The 25,554-nt window shown below is 41.6% G+C and overlaps 1 protein-coding gene across 7 annotated transcripts in view; it reads right to left on the reverse strand.

The window, feature by feature from the left end:
• LOC108026301 (pneumococcal serine-rich repeat protein) overlaps positions 1-25,554 on the reverse strand; it is a 53,954-nt gene that overhangs the window by 16,205 nt on the left and 12,195 nt on the right. For 4 of the 7 annotated variants that reach the window (XM_044092869.2, XM_017097211.3, XM_044092867.2 and 1 more), the window contains exons 2-5: positions 15,664-17,358; positions 10,802-11,085; positions 2,958-3,002; positions 230-365 (exon numbers count right to left, since the gene is read on the reverse strand). In XM_044092869.2, coding sequence (XP_043948804.1) covers positions 230-365; positions 2,958-3,002; positions 10,802-11,085; positions 15,664-15,816 — 618 coding nt within the window. In that variant the 5' untranslated portion in view covers positions 15,817-17,358. Of the gene's footprint in view, positions 1-229; positions 4,277-10,801; positions 11,086-15,663; positions 17,359-25,554 lie in introns of those variants that run through there. The other 3 variants (XM_050889242.1, XM_050889238.1, XM_050889236.1) reach the window with 3 other exon arrangements.

Here is a 25,554-nt window from a genome sequence, read left to right on the forward strand (position 1 = left end):
TTTATGGAAATTGAATATAACACTGTTTTGTTTGATAGTGTCTAAAAGTATGCAACATTATTTATATTTTGAAGTTTTCATGCCTATTGCATACTTTTAGACACCTCAACAGGGAATATTTAAGTCTGGCGTTTTTGTACCCAATAATGTGTTCCTTGTCCGTTCATTTTAGAAATCTTACTTAAAATAACCATTGTTTACATAAAATTTGTATCAAAATGTTTTTCACCTGTGTTTCGGGTATCTGTCTTGTCGAGAAACGCTTCAGGAAGGAGTCTTCGCGCTTGAGCGGTGGTTTCTTCTGTATCGCCGACGAGATCTGCACGGTGGTGCGCAGCTTCATCCAGCGCTGGTTCGATCGTGTCCTGTTTTCGCACGTGGGAGATGGAAGCAAGTTAGTTGCGGCTGTTCGACGTGGGGCTTTTGCAAAGGGATTGTCTCACACAACGAACTACGGTAGCTAACGACTACTTAAAGGGCTTTAAAACGGGGCTCTTAAGGGGCTAGAGCGCAACTGAAAAGATCATTCCAACTAAGCGTGCGCTCACGTTACTGGGGTGCGTTTTCTTTATTAGTTTAGTTTTTAGAGCGTAATCACTTACGTAACACGAAACATCAAACACTTACGCTAGTTGGTGATGACGAAGAAGTATGGCTACGGGCTACAGGTTACGGGTTACGGGCTACGGGTTACGGGTTACATATTACGGATTACGGCTATGGTTACGCATACTTAGTGGCAAGACAAACATTCATAGGAGAACCCAAAAGACCGTAACGCAAACGCACGCAACGGTAACGGTAACGCTAACATTAAGGTGAAACGGAAACGGAAACGCACAACGAAACACGGCGGGGGATAGAGAGAGACAGACAGAGAGAAACAGATGAGGTCCTTGTGCATGCAAAAAGTATATTGATATAGATATTGATACGCATTTGGACATGGGCATGGGCATGGTTTTAGTCACAGATATCTAGGTCTACAAACGAAAGATGTGTTCGAGTCGCAAACGAAATCATCTCAAATCGAATCGAATCGAATCAAGTGTAATCAAACGAAATAACAATCATAGGCGTTATGCAATCGACAAGAAATGAGGAAAATTGCAATTGGAAAACAATTTGAGCAGCAGCAGTAGAGCAGCGCAGCGAGACAGAGACAGACAGAGCGAAATAGAGAGAGTGAGAGTGAGTGGGGAAGAGGAAGTTCGGAAGTGGAAGCGAGGAAGTGGGGTCCAAGTGGCCAAGCATTTGCTGCCATCGATATAAATAGCACTTGGCCTCGGGCGAAAAAGTGTTAAATTGTCTGCCAGGTGAGCTTTTCTCGGCGAAACTGAAAAGTTTCTCACAATTAAAAGAAAATTAAAAGAAACGAAGAGTACGGTTCTCCCCGGCAATCCGAAGCTTAGGGTACTCTGGCAAAGTTGATGGACTATATATAAATTATTTAAGTCGGCTGAGCAACGGCTCAGGCAGGATTCTCCTGCTCTTAGTTTTAAAACAAAAAATGTTGAAAATCTACTTTCGCAAATACATTAAACGCCTGTATAGGTGCCCAAAAGTATGCAGTGAAAAAGCATTCGGCGGACTATCGAAATAAAGTACATCATTGCATACTCTCGGGCAGCTAAACAAGTGATTTAAAAACGCCAGCGGCATTTTTGCGTTTGCATTTTGCCCGGAAACAAAACACACATTAATCACATTAATGCCTCGAAATCATTTATAAAGCTTAAAGAGCTGAAGTAGTCATCAATCAATACGATTGTTGTTTCGGCAATTTAAAAACAGCGACTCAAATGCGGACCACCGAACAGTGTAAACCTATTTTGTGCATCATTACCAATTTGCCAGAGCCAGCTCTACGCACTACGAGTATATACGAACTCGATCTAGGACTAACGTACGACTACGTGGATGGGGGATTGCGGGACGGTGGGAGTCCGGGAGGGGGATCAGGTTTTACCACTTTAAACTTTTGCTCAAGCCGCTCAGGGTCGCCATTCAATCGTCTGTTCTGCTATAGCATCTAGTACTAGGTGTTTATTTGCATGATGTACACAATGGATGTGTCTATAGAGTATATATATACATTGCTTATGTACAGTTCGATTTTGGGGGTGTTGCTGATGCGTTAATTGATTTTGGTTGGGCTTAATTTATGCACAATTATTATTCGCATTCGGCACATAGAAATGCCAGGCTACGGAATAAATGTTTTGTTTCGTTTAGGATTTGCTTGGTTTTAATTTCGGTTTTTTTTTCTGGGTTTTGTTTTGTTGCATTTTTTGATTTTTGTTTAGCTAGTTTTCATTGGTCTATTTACAGCGGTGGCTAATTATTACGCATACGTCGTGTGGTACACGATGAGGTTCGAAAAACGAAAGCGATTTGGTAGCAATGCAGTTAGCTAAACGAAAGACAAATCAAAGGAAAACAATGATAGCTATAGGTGTGGTTGCCGTCAGCGTGTGTGTGTGGGTGGGGTGTGTGTGGATGTGTGTGGGTGGGCGTACAGCTCATGTCCCCCCACCCAAGGTCTGTGGCTTTTTACAGGGTGTTGCTGGTGCCGGACCTGCGGCCCAGTGTCTGTGTGGTGTGTTGGAGCTGCGGCCTTGGACCTCGGATCGTCGCAACGCCCAAACCCTACTCTATAGCATGTAGTCTATATGTATATATGGCTTGTATGTCTTGCTGTCTTGCGGCCTATTCAAATGCAAAGCGCGCACATGCCGATCATCGTCATTATCACCATCATCAACAGCATGAACAGCATGACCATCATCATCATAATCACAATCATAATCAAATCAAAAGCAGAACAAAGCTATGCGTGTGTGTGTTAACTGTCTATGTATTTGTTTGGTGTTTGTCTATGTATTGGTTGTTGTACTTGTATTGGTGTGCAGAGACAAAACCGAGAAATCATAAGGAACGCAAGAGCATAAACTTACCAATCGGAATCTGGATCTGAAGCTCCATCTCCGATACGCGATTTCCTAAACGAGTTTCGAAAGTATTTCATTTTTTTTTGTTTTTTTTTTGGCGTTTTCTTTTGTACTTTTATTTTGGTTTATTTTTTGCTTAACATATTTGGTTTTGTATTCATTTGGTTCGACTTAATTTGTTTTGTAATGTTTTCGAGGAGGCAATAGTAGGAGAATTCGATAGAAATAGATTGGCAGACAGAGGCAGAGGCAGAGACAGAGAGAGAGATAGAGGGCGAGGGCGAGGGGTGGAGTGGGTGAGAGCGAGAGAGACGCACAAACACACAGACGGGGGACACGCACACACATACAGCCGGGTGATATGGGCCCTGCTTAACCCATCACTGCCCATCCCTAGCCAAGCGGAAAAAGGCTTGCTGCACGATAAGATTGCCCCGCTCTATGGTCGCATATAAGTATGCTACGGATATTACATGTGCACAGTGGCGTACGAAGGCCTTTATCAGAAGGGTGCTTATAAAAAGATATATGATTAGTTTTAAAGGAACATTAATTTAAATTACCTCAAAAACTTCAAATAATTTTGTGCTTAAGTGGTTCCTTACTAACCGTCTATAAGAAAGATCTATAAAAATGTTGTATTCAATTTTTTACTTCTCCATAACTCATATTCAAACTAAGCATACCTACAATTTCTTATAAAATCACACGGGAATTTTAATAAAACACATATATCAAGCAGTGCAAAGTCCCCAGATCCATGTATTATTAACCCGCTAAGCCCCCGCGCTGCACGCCACTGAATAAATGTATATAAATGCGTGTACGTGTGCGTATATCTGCGGATGACCCCATTGTTGTTTTTGGGGTCAGCTGAACCATTTGTGGACTTTCGATTTAATATAAATTGAGAATGAGCTTGTTAGTTTTGGCGCTTGCCAATTCCCCGTTTCTCGTTTTGGCGATTCGATACGATTCTGGCCGGGCATCGGGTTCGAAAAGGTTAAAGAGCCGGGCCCGGTATTAGATGGCATTCTTTATTGCACCACAAATCATCCGGCGAAATGTTAAAGGACTCGCCTGCTTGTGCCTGTGTGTGTGTGTGTATTTTGGACCATGTGTGGTCGGCCAAAAGTGTTATTGTTTAATGGCTGCATGATGTCCGATTTGGGGCCGCCTCGGGTTAACCGGCGATTCGGTGCCTAAGCCGGATTTCAATTAACGCCTCCGCCCGATTCACGGCTCCGAGTGCTGAGTTCCCTGTTTTTGGTCGTCGCTTCTCGGTTATTTGGTTTTGTGGCCACCAGGCCGCAGGCCGTGACCGTCCGGAACGGACGTAATTGTAGCAAGAAAAATGCTTTTGGCTTCATATTTTAGGGGCCATTCCTCGCTAAATGGGCATTATGTCGGAATTATGAAATCAGCTTCTTAATTTTAAATGAATTGGTATATGAGTAGGGGACAGTTCAAAAAGTTCTTTCCTAAATTTAAGAATTTGTCAAGAAGCACCTTCTTTATTACTTATTAATTTTTAATTTATTAATTACTGTTTTTATACCATTTAAAATGTATATTCCAAAAAAATCTATTTCTTTGGAAAATAACTTTGCCCCGCCCTTATGAAGACACAAAAAGTACGCTTACCACATAAAATCGCCTGACAAAAATTTAAAACCCACCGAAAGACATTTCGCTGACACTTAAACCAGACTCCGCTCGTAAATCCCCCTGACTGCCCCTGACTTTTCGCGACACCCAGCGAGCGTGCATGTGCCTTATTAGCCATGGCTAATACCCCAATTATTTGGGTCATCCCAGTTAATGAGCAACTTGAGCTTGCTGACAATGCAATAAAGCCGAAAATATCGGACGCCACCGGATGTGAGCCGCATTCCAAGTGCTTGCAAATCAAAACACAATTGCCGGATCGAACAAATGAATTTGATTGCGAATCAGAGTTGCTTGTAAGGGAATTACCTAACCGCAGGCCCGACGGGATGGGAGGGGAGTCGGCAGGAGGCTCTGGGGAGGCGGAATATACATATATCGGAGGCCTCTCAGTTGTCACCGATGCCACATGCAGCCCCCTTCGCCGGCCAAAAAACCAACAGGGGAAAAAACCAGACGATGACATCCAATCGGTCCAAGAGGGTGCATAAATTCTAGGTTACCACTGAGTGTATTGTGTTCACTTGGCTTCTACATAAATTTGCAATTTTCTAAATTCAAATTCTTTGTAAGTTGTCAGTCAGAAGGCAATTTCCCATTTTGCATGCACAATGCCAAAGGGAGGCTGGGCGGCGGTGCTGGGCGAACTTTGTGGCATTGGCATATGCATAGGCGCAATGCGGTGTGTCTGTGCCAGTGGCGTAGGCTGGAATTGCTAAGGGGGAGGGATCCAGCAAGGCTCTCTGTAATTACATATTATTCTTAGTTAGTTCTACACCCACATTTACCTTACTATAGTAACAGATTCTTTGATAGGTGGATAGCTAGACAATAGTGATATATGATATATAAATATCACCACTATTAACTGATACCTAATTATTAAACCAGCATTGCCTTGACATATTTTTAAAGATCTATTTTTATATTCCTTATAAAGTATTGCGTAATTCTTATCCATATTCTTTAAAGTCCATAAAAATTAGTTGTCCTAAAATCAGGGCATCTACTGTGGGAGAAAAGTAAGGTTAGGGAGAATGACTATTTTGCATGTTTCAAGGTTTAGAAAAAACTTCGACACAAGTATATTTTATCGGAAGGGAATTACTTTGAAGGGGATGCAATTAATTTAGAAAAACAATAAAGGAATTTTCATTTATTTCTTTAAAAAATCATCGTTAAACATATACATACATACATCTACTGTGGGAAAAAGTGAGGTTAGGGAAAGGTTTCGAAAATTGAAAAACGTTAACATAAGCGTATTTAACGGGAGGGATTTACTTTTAAAGGGATGCACTTATTTATAAGAACAAATAAGGAATTTTATTTTCACCGATTACAAAATCGTCGTAAAATATATAAAATACTGTGGGTAAAAAGTGAGGTTAGGGAAAGGACTATTTGGCATGTTAGTTTGTGTGTATTTCATCGGTAGAAGAATACTTTAAGAGGGCTGCAAATTTTCGTTTTACAAACAGGTTCACCTTACTTCTACCCCACAGTAGTAGCTCAGTTAAGGTCTATTAAAACACATTTTTTGGCACAGGGGCGGGAACCCCCCCCCCACGTACGCCACTGAGTCTGTGTGCCTGTGAGTGTGTGCGCTGGTGTATTTGTGTCAAAAGTTCGCCTACATTGCAGTCAGCAGCTTAAACATATCGATTCAAACGCACACTGACAAAAGCCACTTTAACTTTGGCTGTTTGCTGAGATTTTTCAAGCAAAAGTTCCCCATACACCCTTGTAAGCACGTGTGTGTTGGTGTGTGCTGGCGGGGCGTGTGTGAGTGAGTGTTTAAGGGTGTGTGTGTGTGTGGTTGTGTTGGCATCAACTTGTTTAGCTGAGGCAAACTTTTTAAGTTGCCCTCTGCCAAAAATGAACCGAAACTAGAACAGAAAGTGGTAAAATGTATACCCAGCCAAGAGACACCTCTCTCCCCATTATGTTCTAGTGGCTACAGTGTTGCCTCCCCCTGCACGACCACGCCTGCCTTCAAACAGATCATATATCATATGCATATGGCTAATAAATGCAGGCTCCCGTCAAATTTATTAAATGAGAAAAGTCGTGGGGTGGTGTGCGTGGGGGCTGGTGGGAGGGGCAAAGTTTCTCAAGAAAACTTATCGAGGCTTAACTGTGCAGAAAGAGAGGGGGCGATAGACACAGATCTGCGGAACAGAGAGTGGGAGTGGGATAGAGTTAGTTAGCGAACGGGCGAGCAGGCGGTTTTTTGAGTTCAGTTTTAGTTCAGAGTTGAGTTGAGTTGAGAGAGGTCTGGCATTCGATTACACATCAATGATATATGGGTTATACATTAGGTTACACATAGGTTCATACACTACGTTTTCGGATTAGTACGTTGTTAGAGCGAGAGAGAGAGAGAGAGAGAGAGTGAGAGCATGAGAGAGAAAGAGAGGGCGAGCGATCGATGAGCGTTAGTGGATGGGTTAGTACAAGTCGATAGTAATCGAGGGCGGATCGAGGTCTTCGCTTTCGCTGGTGGTGGTGGTGGTGAGGATAGCAAGAGCCAGGATTCTCTCTCGCACACACACGCACACGCACGCAAAGAGAGTTTACACACACATATATATGGGTGCACAGAGAAAAAAACACCACAATATCGGTTCCATTTGGCCATCTTGGGTCATGGTTTTTCCACTATTTCCATTAAATATTTCCTACAAAATTGCAATATATGAAATACAATATAATGTAGCTAGTCAAATACACTGTAAAAATCTACGAAAAATTAAATAAAACTTTTATTTTTTTCCTTTTATCTTACCAAAAATGTAAATATTTTCTAAAAATAATAATAAAATCTATTTATAAATGTGTAATTTAGTCTCCAAAATAACAACTAATTTAAATTTGTTAAACATAGTAAGTATTGAGAATAAAATTATTTTATAAATAATATATTTTATATTCAGAATAAATATAATAAGACTTTAGATTTTATTTAATCTAGCATTATTTTTTTAAATATTCACATCCTCTAGAGGTTTTTTCTTTTTCTTTAAGCACAAACAACCAAATGGATGGCCAATGATAGTGGGGGCATTTTTTCTCTGTGCACTGGTTGGTTAGTTAACGCTAGCAAAACGCGCGAACGCAATACGGAAACACTGAAAACGGGACTTGTGGGTGTGGCAACGTTCCTCTTGATGCGCCTCAGGGAGCAGTAGTAGGCCATCACGGCCCGCAGGCTCTTCCACTTCGTTGTCTGCTGGCCATTGGCGGCGGATGTGGTCCGGACCGGGTCCTGGTCCTCCGGGGCCAAAGAGGCCGCCGCCGCCAGCTCCTCGGGGTGCTCGCTGATGAACGAGGAGAGGGTCTTCATCGCGGGCAGTGGCCTGGGGCCCTGACCCACCGGCGTGGTGGCGCTCTGGTCGGAGGACGGACTGTTCACATGGAGGCGCACCTGGCGCCGCTGACGGGCCTGGTGCGAATGCGGATGCGTATGCGGATGTGGATGCGGATGCGGTTGTGCCGGCGTCAGTATAAGTCTATCCCTCTCTGTGTACCTTAAACTAGTGGTGCTGGTGGTGCAACCACAGTGGTGCAGCTGCGCACTGGCCAGCGACGAGCTGCCGGATCTGCATGTGTGTTCAAGATCCGGTCGAGCGATGCGAAAAGTGGATACTCTGATTATAACATGCGATAGACGAGGGGTATCTGGGCACGGCTGACACTTTTTTATATTTCTTGATACCGCCAAAAAGGGCATCCACTTCGGGAAGCTACAGTTCACCAATATACTGAGCTATGCAGTATTTATAACCGATATAAAACTTTCTAATTATCTCTACTAAAGAGTATGCTATTATATTTAAACACTTTATTTCTACTATTGTTGCAAGTGATTTAATCAATTTAGTACCTATAAGTCGTATTTTATAAACTTTGTTAGCAAGAAATGTAGTTGGAGTACTAAAAGAATCTATAATGGATGCAAATTTCCCAAAAAGCTAAGGAGAAGCAAGTTCACATCTATTTTACGAGGCAATGTCTTTTTGGTGTTTTTTATTCTTTGTGTTTGTCTTGATTAAATTGTTTGCCCCGGGACATTAGCATTCTGGAAGTGGCAGCCGCGGTTCAGTGTGGTTGTGGTGGTTCATGGTCTCATGGTTTCTTGGTTTCATGGTTTCGTTCTGCAGTGAAGCTGGAGTGGATTCGTGTGCCCGAAGATTAGCCCGGCGAGGGCACATTAGGCCAAAGAGTTGTCAACTCCAGTCCCCCGGGAGGCGGCTCCTCCTTCCTCAGCCACCGCCTTTGTTTGCCTGGGTCGGGTTAATTAATGAAATCATGTACACACACACACACACCCTGACAGTCTCTGACACTGTGACACCCGGAGACACCACCCACACACACACAGCACGGACATGGGCAATCCCGGCTAATTGTCATTGCTAATTTCCTTTTTGCCACCACAAAGGCACAATAAACACAAACAAAAGTTGCCCCTGAGTGTGTGTGGGTGTGTATATGCTAGTGTGTCTGTCTGAGTGACAGCGCCATTCAACTGCAAAAGCAAAAAAAGTTGAAAAACCACAATCTCAACATTTACTTGGAATAGACTCCCTGGACAGTGCGTTTAATAACAGTGAGGCAAGCAAATATTAGTGCAGCTCGCTCATTTCAAAACATTTAAGGACTCATTTCACACCACTCTTAAGTTCAAAGTCGGGTTATACATGCCATAGTAACATTTTTATAAATGTGAACACCTATTGTATGACTTAAAACAGCAGAGGACTAAAATCACTCATAAAGGTGTTTAAAAGTATGCAACCATTTATTTTAGGTCCAAAGTTATTTCGAAGAAGGACGTTTTATTTTTCACTGCATTCTTTTAGGCACATTTTAAAGTGATTTCTCACCCTAAAATTTTCCCTTATGCCCCATTAATTGGAAATATTTTATAATTTGTATTTTATTATCTTAACACTTTGTCCACAGCTATGAAACGCACTGTGCCTGTATCGGGCTTCCGTCAGTCGGATCTAAGACCCCTGATTAGATTAACCAAAACCCAAACTGGAAACTTTTGAAGTCGCATTCGCATTCACATTCCCATTCAGATTTCAATTCCCATTTGGCATTTCCGAATGCCGGGCTTCAGCACCGACCGCAAGGATTCGCATGGGCGCAGACGTTGGACGGGGGGGCGAGGACTTGCTAATTGCTAATTTAATTTAATTGAATCGAATCGGGCTGGTTGTTCTTCCTGGTCCTTGTCTTACGAATACGGATGCGAGTACGGATGTGATGTCGCTTACGGTTGATCAAATACAGAGTACAAAAAGCTGCCAAGGCGAGCGAAGCCCAACAAAGTATGCTACACATTTATCAATTACGCTTACGGCACGTGTCTATGTATATGTAGTTACTGCACAAGTATGCGTGAGTGTTGTGTAAGTGTGGCGGGTGTTAGTGTTCGTGTGTTTCTGTGTGTGAAATGCGGACTGCAGGACAAGCAGAGCCGGATTATGTTTATGTGTTTGGTAACAACTTGGCACGATTTGAATAAATCATCTTTGTTATGCTCCTCTTCCTTTTTACTCCGCTTTCAACTTTTATTTTACACGTGTCGGGGTGGGTGCACTGAGCGAAAGAATGCCCCTTTAGGCTAGGTTTTTAAATTTCCAAGTACTAGACAAGGCAATTTTAAAAATGAAAAACGATGTAATATTACCAATAAAATAGTTACTCTAAATCAACGAAATACAACCTCTTAATTTTACCAAGCAACTTTTTCTGTTCAGATCAAGTATTTTTTTATTTAAATGAATGTTGTTCTGAACTATAGATACTTCTAATACTTAAATATTAAAATAACCTCCAATTAAAAGATCAGATAATATTGTAAATACTTTATCATTAAAATACTGATTGAATATATAAATACAATCAAAGTCTTTCTCAAATAATTATAAAATATCATGGTTAAATAAAATATTTGTTTTTAAAAATAACGTTTCTTTTATAAAATATTGGCAACTGAAATATGTATTCATTGACATTTCTTACTTCTTAGAAACTCTATGTAAGGCTGCTGTTATCATCAATATTATTAATATTCCATCCCCGACTCTAGTTGACATTTTTTCGCTCAGTGCAGGTGTGGGTGTTCATTTGCTTGGCCTGCGTGTGGGTGTGCTCATCGAACTTACCGCTGACTGGGACTTTTGCTGTCCGAGGAGTGCGCCGCACTGTTGTTGTCGTCGTCCCGGACCATCTTGTGGTGCCGCTTGTGATAGCCACCGTCGCTGGGACCGGCACCACCGGATCCGCCTCCGCCGCCCCCGCCGCCTCCGCCGCCCCCGCCGCCTCCGCCGCCCCCGCCGGAGCTACTGGTGCCCGTGGGACTGATGACGTCCGTGTCGCTGTTGCAGTCGTGCACCTGACGGGCCACATCCTTCACAAACTTGCCCGCTTCGTGCTCGTGGGCTTCCATCTGCAAGAGGCGAAGATGCGGCGGATAATTCAAGCGCATTAATTGAACTTATTGGCACTGCTCTGCCTGTGTATTTACTTATAAGTGTATATACGCCGACACCCCGCCGGGTGTCTCATCAATCGGAATTGAGCCCATCTTAATTGCTAATTATGCAAATTCTGCCTGTAACAGGATGTCAAATGTCAATGCATTTGCACACAGCGCAGGTCAATGGGTTAAGCTAGTTGTGCTCTTAGTCAACACTAATTATAGTTTCAAAATTTAACTACCATATATCAATTAAGTCCTTTAAATATTACCCAAAAAGTGAAGTCTAAAATATAGGCAACGTTAAGGTTAAGGTTAAAAAATAATACAAATAGTTTGAACTGTTTATGAATTAAATAATTACCTACTGTTCAGTGAATAAATAATATTTACTATACATAAAATGCTAGCCAATATTAAAATAAATATTATATTATTTTATGAACTAGTTTAAGATTGCAAGGCTTTAAAAAATTAATGGTTTTATTATAGCATAAAAAAGGCCTTTAAACCCATCTCCGAACTTTCAACTTGCGAGTCTAGCTGCTATTATTTCGCCCCCTGCTGTGATATATATACGTATCTCTGTCACAGCATCGACATTCGTATCTGGAACTGCATCTGGCACTGAGCCTTGCCATTTTGCCCACGGTGCATTTTAAATCGGATGATGTTGACGATAATAATTAAACTTTGATTCGATTGCTTGTGACACGAAAACTTGGCCAACTCAGAGCCTTCAGGTGAGCGACAGTTGGCCGGGCAATGAGTGGGTGGCTGGTAGTGTGGCTCGAAGGTTGGGCGTTCGGTTGGAAAACTGTCGAACGAGTTGGATGGCAAAAAACAGCCACGAGTTCTCAGAACTTTTGTCGAGGCACGCTTTTAAAATTTAAATATTGCATTATTGATTTCCGTCGGAATTGGCTGACAGCAGAAATTGACTTAAAGCACGTTTTTATACGTTTTTTTTATAATATATCAAGAGGTTGTTAAGCGAAAATGCAGCACTTCATGGCATTTAAATGAAGACAAAAACGCAAAAACTACATAAAATTAAGCCAGTGGTGGTGTGAATAACTTTTTTATAGCCACAATTTCATGTTCCCCTACTTTGTTGCAAAAACTATGAAAAATAAGCGTTGTTGCGGTTAAAATATGAAGTCCCTGATTATATGGGCTCTAAAAATATGTGAAGCTTTAATAATTACTTGTTACAAAAATTAAGTTCTTTAATATTCAGAATCAAATAAGAAGCGGAAAACGCTTTGTAGGATTTAAAAATCGATAGGACTTAAAAGAAAACCAATCAAAGGACTTGCATAGTGAAAGGAATTATTCAATAGGAATTATAAGAGGAAAATCATGTAGCAGCACAAATTGCCCCTCGAAAATCAATAGGAATTAGCCGAGACTAATCACGGCAACGCAATTGCACCGCAATAAAATCAAAATCAAAGTCCCAGCCACTCCGGCTGGATCAGTGTCGGACATGGAGACCACTTGTTGGCCAAGACCATTACCAATTTAACACCAATGGCCAAAACTAACTTTAAGTGAGCTCCGCTGGAAGCCGGGTCGCCGCGTACTTATATAAGTACTCGAGTGCCGCCAACTTGAAAGCTTCGATTTGACCATTGGGACAGATTGACGGTGCTCGTGTCCGTACTCCGTGTTCCGTATCCATGTCCGTCTACCGGGGCGCCAGGGGCCTTCCCCCGGATCCGTGTGAGTGGGCGTGTGTCCGTGACAAAACTGGCTAAATCCAGGAGGGGGGCTTTCAATTTGGCCAACGGTCCAAATGGGGGAAACCGCATAACATACACATATCTGGCGGGATTTGTGCGCCGTTCCCACCAATTAGTTGACAAATCGGTTCAGCGCCGGATTAAGCCGCACTTGTGAGCCGTGCCACGCCAAATATGTATATACCTACGTCTGCGGTCAAAATAATAGTGCCAAACGCTTGTGTAAAAGCAAACAGCACACAGCCATTCAATAGTATAATTCAGTCACAATTTATTGGTTGAAATGTCAATAGCAAAGAAATAATAATGTATACTTAGTGCGATTTATCACAGAATTTACAAAAAGAGTCGGGATATAAGAAAGACAAATCTTGAATCCCATTAATTATTTTATTTCAAAGTCTTACAGCAAATCGCTTTTGCAACAAGCTGTTTGTTTTGATTAAGAAAACCTTCAAGAAAATATTTGATCTATTATCCATTTATAAAATGTGTCTAAAAGTAGACAACAAAGAACCAACTTATTTTTTACTGCATTCTTTTAGGCACCTTATGAATAAGCCACATAATTAAATGCTGTTATTTGTTTAATTCAAATGCAAGTTCAATGAAAAGTTTGGTAAAATTGAATTTGAGCCACCTATGCACCTGCCTTAAAGTAGGCAACAAAAGACGGCGTTCTTTTGCGCTGCATACCTTCGGACACCTTTATGACTGAAACACCTTAATTACTGAAACACTGGTAATTTCGCTATGCCAGCACTATTATTAATGACCGCAGCTGTACATATAGCGCTTCGATCCATGCCACCAGCAGCTGTCGCCCGTGGACATGGCAATTAAATGCGCCACAAAACTTGATTGGAATTTATTGTGGTTCCCAGCTCTGGGAACTGCGAGCTGGGCTAACTGCGCTGCGGGTTTTGGAGTCGAGCTGTTAAGCTTCCATGCCGAAAGGACTTTATAAATACTTGTGCCCCAAACTAGTGGAGTGGCCTCCGTTTTAATTAGCCAATGACAAATCGGATGTAAGTGCATGTATATGGGGAGCATTTCCAATTTCCTGCACATATTCTGCTGGCCGTTGGCCGGGTTATTTGGGTGCAGCGAACTCGAGTGGCCAAATTGGCGGCTGGCAGCCAACTCTTCATGATTGAGCCTTGATTTTCTTTAATGGCTTTTACGTAATTCACCCACGGCTGGCTCGCTTGAGCGGCAAAACTATTTGGGCAGCGCTTTCAAAACTAATTTAATAACTTTTGGTCAGTTTGCGAAATTTTAATGAATATTCATTCTGATCTAGGGCTCTCGCTTTAATGTTTTTTTGTATTTTCAAAATTCAGGTAACGAGTTTAACGAAGTTTCCTTTAGGAAGTTACTCGGAATTATGCAGACAATGCTGATGGAATTTGGGTAGAGACTAGACGGTTTCAATTTCCAACTAGATTAAAACTGAAATTGGTAAATTGCTTAATGTTTCCTACAATTATGGTAGCAAATGCAGCATAAACGCATTAGATATTGTGGTAGAAAATAAGTAGAAAGGATTTATAATAGCTGAACTATACCCAAAATGACCGCTGTTGTTTTATAAAACCCAGGCTGCATTTAATGGCAATTTTCTCAAATGGTTTTCCGATATTTATTTGCAAGCTGCTCTTGACTACTGTTTCGGGCAACAGCTATGGCCCAATTCATTTTGATATGCCCATACATATTTGCGCTGTCCTTCGCAAGCAATATCATTAAAATGTAGCTACCATGGCCGGACATAACACTAAAACTCATAATCAAAAATGTTTAAGTTTTATGCCTTTGTTTGTCACACAACATTAATGAGCAGGCAAGGAAGGCTGCCAGGAGATTGGAGGAAATGTGGCTAAGGCGATGGGGGAAGGGGTGAAACGGCGGGAACTTAGGGCAAGCTACACTGCAATTTTAGTATTTTCCATCAAGACATTCCGAAAGTGTGAGTACCTAAAAAGTTCTACAACGTTAAAATTTATATATGTATCTTAAATCAATGAAGGTTAAAATATTGGTTTATCTACATATTGGTAAGTGTGAATTTAAAATAATCTTGTTAAATAAATTATATTACCTAAAATTAATGATGTACTAATGATTATATTTTTTGTCGCATTATCTTAATAAAAATATGTAATAATGTATTGTCTAACAAAAATATTCTTAAAACCTTTTCAGCTTTGTAACTTTTGTTGGTTAATTAAAAGAAATTCTTTCAAGAATAATTAAAGTTTAATAATAGATTAACTTTTTTACATTTTTTGAGAAAGGTTCTTTGTTGTGGGTACTCCATGATTTTAAAATTATTGGAGTTCTCATAAAGTTTTAATGGAAAAACAATTAAAACAATAACTATCTAATGGTGCTTCTAATCTAAGATATATTACGAATCAATATTATTGTCTCATAATATTACTATAATAAAAACCTATAGAAATATATAAATAATGATATTACTAAAAAAACCAATATAATAAATATTTAAAAAATATATAATAAATTCAACAAGCCACAATGCTTTTAAACGAACCCTTCCAAAGGTAAGCTTTTAGAGAGCGCAAAACCAAACCCATTTTGATGTATACCCTCCCTTTTTCGCGCGGTGTAATGAGGAATGCATAACCGGAGCACTGGATTGTCCCTCTGGGAATCGGGCTTGGGATTGGAATGGGCATGGAGGTGTACGAGTGGGCGATACGAGTTTTTGAGTTGCAGGAGTGGAATATGGAGAGGGCACCAACACCACCCACCACCCAACTTGGACCCATGGACTCACCGCATATAGGCCCGTTGCAGTGGCCCCCGACGACGAGGAGGATGCCGCTGCCGCTCCAGTGCTGCCGTAGTTGAGCTGTGAGTGATAGCCGCTGGAGAGGATCTTCTTGTGTGCGGATGCATGCGCCCGATACGCGCTCACGCTCAGTTTCATCCTGACATCCACTCAACCGCTCGCCCGCCCGCCGCCCTCGCCTGCGATACGTGGGCGTGGCAGTTGCTCCTTTTTCCGCCCGAATTCGAGAAGGGAATCTGTATATATGCCGCTGGCTCTGTGAGTGGGCGGGGGCGTTGACGCGGCCGTGGGCGTGGCCGCTTCGCTGCTGCCGCTGCGGCTTGTATTGCTGTTGCTGCTGTATTTGCCACTTGTGTTGCTGCTGCAGCCTTAATGGCCAATGTTGCAGATGCTGCTGTTGCTGCTGGTCTCTTGTTTTCCAGTAGATTTTATTGCCTTTTCATAAGTGGCTAATGCTGCAATTATTGCTGTTGCTGCTGCTGATGTTTCTACTTCAGTTGTTGCTGATGTTGCAGCTGATTCTTCTATTGCTGTGGCCGTTCTTGCTGCTCGTGTTGCTCTGGCTGATGTTGCACTTGATCCGGATGTTGCTGTTGCTGCTGCAACTGTTGTTGCTTCTCCCGCTGTTTAAATAAATGTTGCTCTTTTGAGGAAGGTGTTGCTGCTGTCCCGGGGCCTGCAGTTGTTGCTGCTGCAATTGCAGATGTTGCTGGTACTTCCTCCACTATTGTTACTAATATTAATGTTGCTGCCGTCGCTCCAGCTATTGTTGCTCCTGCCTTCGCTGTTTTTGTTACTTGGGCAGCTGCCTTTGTTGGCGTTGTCGCTTTCAAGTTGCGTTGAATTGGGCTTAATTGAGTGCCCACAGGCGACTGACGACGACGACAAGGACAACGAGGGCGACACCGTTTTGAGGGGGGCGTGGCACTGGCAGGGGGGGGCTGGAAGCCGGAATCCGCAGGATGGGGCAAGAATGTCGACACCGACGAGGCACACACAAAGCAAACTTTTTATTGCCGCCTTTGGTGGCGTTGCTATTGCCGTCGATGTTGCTGTTGTTGCTGCTGCTGCCGCCTGTGTTTCTGCTCCTGATGCGAGACAAAGACAAAGGTCCCGGCGATGATGGACTGGTGGCCAGGATGCCCGGCAACCCGGCCGAATTCGGGGCTCCGCTGCTCAGTTTTAGTTGGCCATAAGCGATGAAGCTGCCATTGAGGCATGTAGCTGGCTTTTTCTATCTGTGACTGTGCTTGTGTGCTGGTGTGCTCGTGTCTAAATGTGCGTGTGCCACCTCCCTTTTGGGGTCCTTTCTGGGGTCCTTTCCGCGTCTGTGTGTGTGTTTTTTGCAGGGGGCGTGGCTGCCGTACCGTTGTCAAGCTCTCTCTCCCCGGAGGATCCTTGCCTGCGCTCGCTTTTAATTGTTTGTAATTTGGTTTTTAGTGCTCTACGGTTGCTTGTTTTTGTTTGTATCTTCTTGTTGTATCCTTTGTTCTCATAGTTGCTGTTGCTGTTGCTGTTGTAGTTGTTGCTGTTGCTGTTGCTGTTGCTGTTGCTGTTGCTGTTGCTTGGTGTTATTGTTGTTAAGGCCTCATGTCACTTTAGTTACAAGTATCTGTAGCTGCCGCTGTCGTTTCCGCTCGCCGTTGCTGTTGCTGTTGCTGTTGCTGCTGCTGTTGTTGCCTGCAGGCAGGGAGGAAAACATTTAGCTAAGTAAACATTAAAGTGGAAATTAATTAAAATGTCTAACAATTTAGTTGCGAAACACAACACAACACAGCACGCACAGGCACACACACACACACTGGGGGCACATCATTAAGTGCTTCGCACCGAAACGATTTAGTTTTCAACAAAATTCCAAGAGCCAAAAGTCGTTTAAAGGGCAACCACAGCTTTCCCATCGGTATTTGCCACAGCGCACAATCACACAGTGAGAAAATGGTATCAGCTTCAGAGCATTTGCGTATCTTGAAGAATTTAAGAGCCTAGGATTTTCAAAGATTTTCAATGAATTTTAAACTGGATTCTAACTCGAAGTTTAAGGAATAATGGGAATTAAATTCAATTAAATGTTTAAGAGCCTTTGATTTTTGTTTCTTAAATATAAAGCAATAAATAAAAATAAATATTTACCATTTAAAATAAAAAAGATAGCCCATGGTAAAATAAAACGGTCTAAGAATACACACAAACAAGATATTTTTTTCGAAATATTTTTTTTTTTACAAATTTTCAACTTTATATTTTACTATATTTTTTATGAACTATTTGAAATATTTTAAATAAGAGCTACCCCCTTTTAAAGCACTCTGCACAGTCTTCCTTGTACTGCAATTCGAATTAATAGTTAAATACGAAACTTCGCACCCTAGCCATCCGCAATAAATAGTTCAGCGAGTGGGTGGAAAACCGGTGGGTGGTGCCAATAAATAAGGACAAGCGCAGGGTGGGTTCAAAAGGTGAGCTTGCGTGGGTCAGCACAGAGTTCATTAACTTTGCGGCAAGTTTGATTTGTGCGTAATTGAACCTTTTCGCACCGACAAGTTGCTTAACTATCGGCCACCGTGATTGATGGCCAACGATTGACGGGTATCATGGTCCGCCTGCTCAGAGGGCGGGCCAGGGAGTTACCTAATTAGTGATAGCTGCTTGACCCCCATCAATCAGGCTGATTAGCTTCTGAACGGGTTGTCAATCGCTAAGAGCCAGAGCCTCTCTGAAAATTATAGCATTCTCCAAGCATATAGCACTCACAGCTGAGTAAATACCTTTAAAAAATTGCCAAATTATTCGGCAAAGTGAGGCATTTTCGTAGCACTTTAATGCCAATCACACCATCAATCAACTTTGCAGGAAAGATATCAATCCGGAAATCCTGGAACACTGTCGCCATTGTTTTGCCACAAATTTCTAATGAATAACAATCTTTGGGCAAATCAAGCGTAACGTAATCGGCATTCATTATTCAGCTGTTGAATCGCCCCCGAAAACCCATTCCCATCAGCAATCCCAATCCAAATCAGACGCAACGCCATCATTAGGCAATCAATCGGGCATCATTGCCCACTCAGTGACGCACTTATTCGCCTACGTCCATTGGCCAAACTCAAACACTCAGCACTCACTTAGCATTCACTTGGCATTCACTCGGCATTCATTACATAGACAATGGCGCACTTTATGCCCCTCGGAAACGGATTTATTACGGATTTTTTATTAAAGCCAAGACCGTGTTTTTGGCCAACGGGGAATTTCATGTCTCCGAGAGCTTGTAAACATGTCGCAAATGTAAGTAACAAAAGAAAATATGAGTGGGATCGCCGCGGGCATCAGATATTGTCGGTCGATTTCCGCGGATTTACATTTTTCAGGGGGGCCGGGGAAGTTGCGAAAGTAAGTTGTAGCCAGAAACTGGTCCTGCAGACAGGATACGGCGATTGGCCATTAAACTCGAGCAATTACAACGCTGAATCCGTGGAGCCAAAGGCAAACATTCAATAAGGACTGCAAACTAAATAAACGAAGATGGAGGCGGGCTCCTGACATTCCACGAGCTTTTACACTGCGGAAAAATTGAGACCTTCATAGGATGTTTTAAAAAGATTTTTCAGATGTATAGATATATACAACAAAAATGCTACGCACAAAATGCAACTAAAAGTTGTTATATTTATTAAAATATTTTATTAATTGACTTACAAATACTAAAAGAAATGTTTTTTAATTTTAAATATAAGAAATGTAATAAAATGTTAAAAAATCTAAAATAAATGCAAACACATAATTTTTATATTTATTCAAATACTTTAAATATTTAATCAATTAAATTACAAATACTAAGAAACGTTTTATAAATTTGAAATGTAGGAAATTAAAAGAAATGTTAAAAAATCTATAAGAAATGCAAACGCATAATTTGTATATTTATTAAAATATTTTAAATATTTAACTTATAAATTATAAAAACTAAAGAAACGTTTTTTTTAAATTTAAATTATGGGAAAGTAAATGAAATGTAAAAAAATCTATAATAAATTTAATAAACTTAAATGTAATTTTGACTTTATGTACTGTAATATGTCTATTGAAATACAAAGAAGTTACAATTATATTTTTCGAGAAGAGTAAACAAATGCTTTTGCTTTAATGTAAGATAATTAAACAAAAAAAAAAATCAACTCTTCCCTACAAAATTCATATATATGCTTAAAATAAAAAATAATTATTAAATAAATCTCCCAGTGGGCCAACTCCAACCCCATTTTTTGCAGTGCCCCGCAGGCTTTTAATTCATCTCGAAGAGTCGATGGATTGCACCTGTTGGCATCTTATATACACGACGATGGCACATAAAATGTAATTATAAAGCATTCAAACATCCGCAGAGGGACGCCCAAGGGGGCTGTTGTTCGCGGCGATCGGGGGCAATGGGGGGCGGAGGTCGGAGGTCAGGGCTGTGGGAGCCGGGGAGGTGAAAACAAAGTAAGAGACTTAACACTTTGTGCGAACGCTTAACCAGCTTAGGCAGCCCAAGGAGCCAAGGAGCCAAGGAGCCGGTGCAAGTTTTATAAGTTTTTGCCTGGTCAGGCGGAGGCACTGCCCATCGGCACTCCGTGGCCCACGATGTATATAGACGCCTTTGTGGGTACATATAGAGGCGGGGCTATATGTATTCCTCGCATTTTTCTACATAAAACTCAATGAAGCATCCACCGACTGTGGGGCAGATAAAGAAGGAACTGGCAGCGGCTGCTGCTGATGTGGCTCGCCCCCCTTTCGCCGCCCCTGCCGATTTCAATTTCGAAATGTACGCTCCATTGGGCAGCGCAGACAGCCCAACACCCGGGCTTCCAGCAGCCCCCCTTGTGGCCACAAGCACACACAAAAAGTGACATTAAAAAATGGTAGCCACTTGTCAGGCCAAAGGAACGAAGTTGCGCGCGGGGGAGTGGGAATATTTATCAAAAACTTATCGAGAAAGCGACGCTATCACAGCGCCGGGCTCACGCGGCGTATGCGTTATGTAAAATTTTATTTAAAATCGGGGCGAAAAATCAACAAAAAACAGCCGACGCATTTTGATTGGTTTTTTTTGGGGGGGTTGGGGGGTTCTCGTTGCTTAATTAAAGGACACGTGTCCCGATCCGGCATTAAAATGCATGACATTTTCTATTTCTGTGTTTTTGTGCCGGGCGCCATCTAGGGAATTTAAATTATGAGCGATGGCTCTGGGATAGAGAAAAGCGGATAGCTACAGCTGGGGAAAAGATTTTAGGAGGAAATAGTTTTAAAAATATTCCAAGGCGTTTCAAACATTTTTATAATATTTTAAATCATATAAATAATATAACAAATGTAATGAAAACCTTTTTTATTGAACTTTTCTACTATTTTTTAATAAATCAACTCTTAGAAAATATTTGTATACAATATTTGTATATAATATTTGTATACAATTTTAACAAGATTATTCCAGTTGGATTGGAATACTTCTTTAAGATTTTCACTTAAAATGAAATATTAAGCACATCATTTTTTAGACTTATAATAAAATATGTCAGAATTTTAATAAAATAAATTTACAAATACTAAAATACAATTTTAAAAAATTAAACAATTTAAAGCAAACCTTTTTAATATAAAACAGTCAAGGCTGTAAGAAAGCTCTTTAATCATTTTAAAATAATTTCCCAAACTTGCTTGTATCCTACGCCGCCGAAAAAGGGCCAGCGAGGAGGGAAATATTAATGATGGAGAAGCAAATACGAGATACTCGTAGTTAGATGTGTATCTAAATAGGGCATCGATAAATCTCCCCGAAAATACTCTGCGCTCGCTTGACCCACATTTCGCTGGAAAGTTCTTTTATTTTTCTTTACTCGAGCCAATTGCGCTTTCAGTTAGGTAGGAAACTCGCCCAGATTGTGCTTTGTCCCCTTATTTATCTTATACTTTCCCTCGTTTATTTTTGGTTTCCTCCTTTTTTTTTCGCTGGCTTGGTGCGTGGTCCTTTCGCAGTTCTCCTTCGTTTTGTTAGGCAATCCCTTATCAACGATTATGTCAAATGCTTGGCCACTAAGTAGCCGAACTGCTGTCCAACGGGCGCGTCCTTTGTCCTTTTCCCGGGACTGTGTCTTAGGACCGCAACAAGGAGCGAAACAGGGTCCGTGTGTGTTATGAATATGAAGTTTCTTCTGCGTGGGCTGCGGCCGAAGCCAAATGTTGCCACTGCCATGCATATAGCCGGACTTAAGTGATTCCAGAGGCTGCCAAGGGGCCCTGGATTCGGAGTAGGTCAAGCAGCTGCTGTTCGGCAGCCAGCAGAGCAGGCTCATGTAAATTCTGTAAACTGAGCCGCAGCATAAATTAGGATGAGGCCAGATTTGCATGAAAGAGCATCGCCCATCGCCCATCGCCCATCGCCCATCGCCCATGGATGAGTCCTCCAATGGCACTGCGCCACCTCAGGCCCCCGTCTGCGTCCTCCTGGGAGGAGGTGGCCTGGCCAGCGGGTGACGACTACGCGCTACCCACCTGATAATGTGATTAATATCGATTGTGTGCGCCCGGTGTGTTTGCCCAGCAGCCATTACAAAACGCACCCGATCACCCGGCAAATACGTATCATTCGATTGTCGCTAGCAGTCTGCAAACAAAAAGTGCCAAACATAATCCCACTGTGTTTTTGCTGGCCAGACTAAATATCAATATTATTTCGCAATTTGCGCTGTTTGCCTCACAAAAACAGCGCCAATAATAGCCATTCGCTTTTTGCCAACTTTATTTGTTGTACGCCCGGTTTTTACGCCTTCCCTCGATCGAAAACACACAAATAAAGTGTGTATTTAAGTCCAGAATGATGCGCTATTATTGTGGAAGAGCTAATAATAACCAAGTATATTTTTATATTCACAGAGCAGTTCACTCAGCTTGTGAATTATAATGCAGCCGGGGGGCAGAACTAATGGTTAGTTTGTTTCTTTTTTAGAAATTGTACTTTTTGTTGTCAGAGCAAAGAAACATAATGTTTCAAGTGCAGACAGCGATGGAAAAATATAATTAAATATAAACAAAAAAAGCGCAAAAGTAAATAAAAATATGAAGAATACCTTCATTTATACCAATTTTGTTGCATATATAGAATGAATTCATTAGGTTCAGGCTAATGAGATTATATACTAAATTATAATAAGACTTAGATGTACAATGCTAATAATGTTTACATCGATTTCAATAAATTCTACAACTTCCTAAGAAAACTAACTTCTTGAAATTGTAGTAAAAAATATTTATAAAAGCAACGTTATGCATGGAATGCTCATCTTACAAAGAAAGATTCTTCGAGTAAAATGTACTAATATATAAAATAAAAATATAAATAGTAATAAGTTTTGGGAAACCCTTTCAAACCATTGTTTGTCTTACAAGTAAACATACTTCCCATGAAATATTAAAAAAGCTTCCTCAGGAACCGTTTCTACAACCAGACGAATTGTTGCCAAATTTAAATGTTTTATGTACCAGCCAGTATCCTGGGCAGATATCCCTGCGAAATGGCACAATCGCCGCTGAATCGAGCTACCCCGATAATCGGGCCTTCGATGCGGGGCCATGGTTATGCGTTTTGGCTTTCAGGCAGCTCGTTACGTGGATTGCCTCATGCATAAACATGGCACTCAGTCAACGCCACTCACAGCCACCCCGGCGCACTTTCAACCCGATTTCCACTTGCCGAGATGGAGCAATTTGTGCCTCTGTGATTTTGTATCAATTGCCGGGGGCGAGGCCGCGGGGGCATTGCTCATACGCCGCGTAAGCCGGCGGCGTAATAAATTCCCTGGTAGATGTGGCACCTCTTAAACCGATTTATTTATCGCCCGGCCAACAGCTAAAAGCCAAGACCCAAAACCCAAGGCCCAAAACCGAAACCCTTGCCAGCCAGACAGACACTCGCACAGCGCAGCACAGCACACTCACTCACAATAATAAAGGTCATATATCAGGGAAGACGTCTTCCTGTTTTGTCTTCGATTCGAATCGGGGCTTGCCTGGCGGTGATTTATTTGCCAGCCCCACCCGGGGGATGGGCAGGGAGGGGCGGTTACCCTTTGGAGACTATGCAAATAAGCCGGCGGAGCTGCGTGAAATTCAATTAAAAGAAAACTGTTCCCTGCTCTCGGCCGTGAGGCGGGGAATAACGCAATTACGGCCGAGACGCGGAGGACGCGGAGGACACGGAGACCGCGGAGACCGCGGAGCATAAATCCGTAACCGAAAGCAATAAAATTATTAAGCCAAGAGCACGGCGAGCGAGCGGGTGAATAAAGCGGGCTCTGGGGAAACGAGGGCACACATCACGGAGCCGGGATCCTCCTGCATGAAACATGATGCAATGAACGCAATCACCAGGCATTATCATCACTCACCCCCGCCGTGGCCCGCCCGGGCACACACTGGCAAAGTGAAAAATCATTCGCAGAGACGTTGAATTTTTAATGCACTTTGGCTCTCGATTTTTGTGGCTCACTCCTGACTCCTGACTCCTGACTGCTAGATCCCGAGCAGCCTGGCCTCATCCGCATCGCATGACTGGCTGCGATGGCACTTTTAGTGCTCCAGTCACCCGGCTTACGTAATCGCCGCCGACTCCTCGGAGTTCGCTTTATTTTGGCCACCTGCTCGGGAAACTGCGGCTGCTGGGCTAGTTAGCATTCGAATGGCTCCACCAGGCGTATGCGTAGTGCGGCGCCTTCGCCGCGACCCACTAGGCGTATGCGTAATATGCTGGGACTGAGGTAACCAAATTGCCGGGCATAAATTTCGCACGAAGCGTATTGGGGTGCTTTAAATTTCCCTGGTCTATGACATTTTCATGGCATTCATCTGCCCCGGCCACCCCCCGCAGTGTCTGTCTTTAATGGGGAAATGAAATAGTAGAATCATTTATAAGAACTAACTCCACGAGGCGTATGCGTAATGCAGGCACTTAAGGAGCGGGGGAGCGCGAAACATTTCCATTTGAAATTTATTCAAACTTCATGGAGATTATACTTCGCAAAGATATCTACAGATTAAGGGACTTTATTTAACCAGCACATAACTTTATCTTTAGCTAAAAAAAAATTCCTATTTAGATTGTTTTTTTAGTGTTTTTTATCGTAGTTAAGCCAAATTTAGGAGTACAGCGAAATGACCGACTGTTCTGAGCAGCTGGCTTTGCCTGCTATCTATCCTAATCATTTATAGGAACATTTATTTTTTGAGAAATTTTTCGATTTTTTTGAGGGGGTGCATCATAATTTTTGAAAATTCGAGTTTTGGCCAAATACAAACATTTTGTGGTAGTTTTTCGCTCATATCTTGGCCAAATTTAGGAGTACAGCGAAAAGGCCGACTGTTTTGAGCAGCTGGCTTCGTCTGCTATCTATCCTAAACATTTTTAGAAAAATTTATTTTTTGAGAAATTTTTCGATTTTTTTAAGGAGGTGCATCATAATTTTTGAAAATTCTAGTTTTGGCCAAATACAAAGATTTTGCGGTAGTTTTTAGTTCATATCTTGGCCAAATTTAGGAGTACAGCGAAAAGACTAACTGTTTTTTGTTTTTTTGTTTGTTTTTTTGTACAATTGTTATTACAATAGTTAATCACCAATCTGTTATTTATCCATGTTAATTGTTCCCTTTTTCTTGTTATACAAAGGAATGAAAAGAATGAAGTAATTTTTTTAACCCGCACTTAACTTAATCTTTAGTTTGTTAAAACTAATAAATTAAATCGTTTTTTCTTTAAATATTTTAAATATTTAAATTTAATATGACTTTACATAAGTCTCTTTTCATTTCCATTTGAAATTCATTCAACTTTGACAGATCTTA

Source organism: Drosophila biarmipes, chromosome X, assembly GCF_025231255.1.
Source record: "Drosophila biarmipes strain raj3 chromosome X, RU_DBia_V1.1, whole genome shotgun sequence".
NCBI classification, from domain to species: domain Eukaryota; kingdom Metazoa; phylum Arthropoda; class Insecta; order Diptera; family Drosophilidae; genus Drosophila; species Drosophila biarmipes.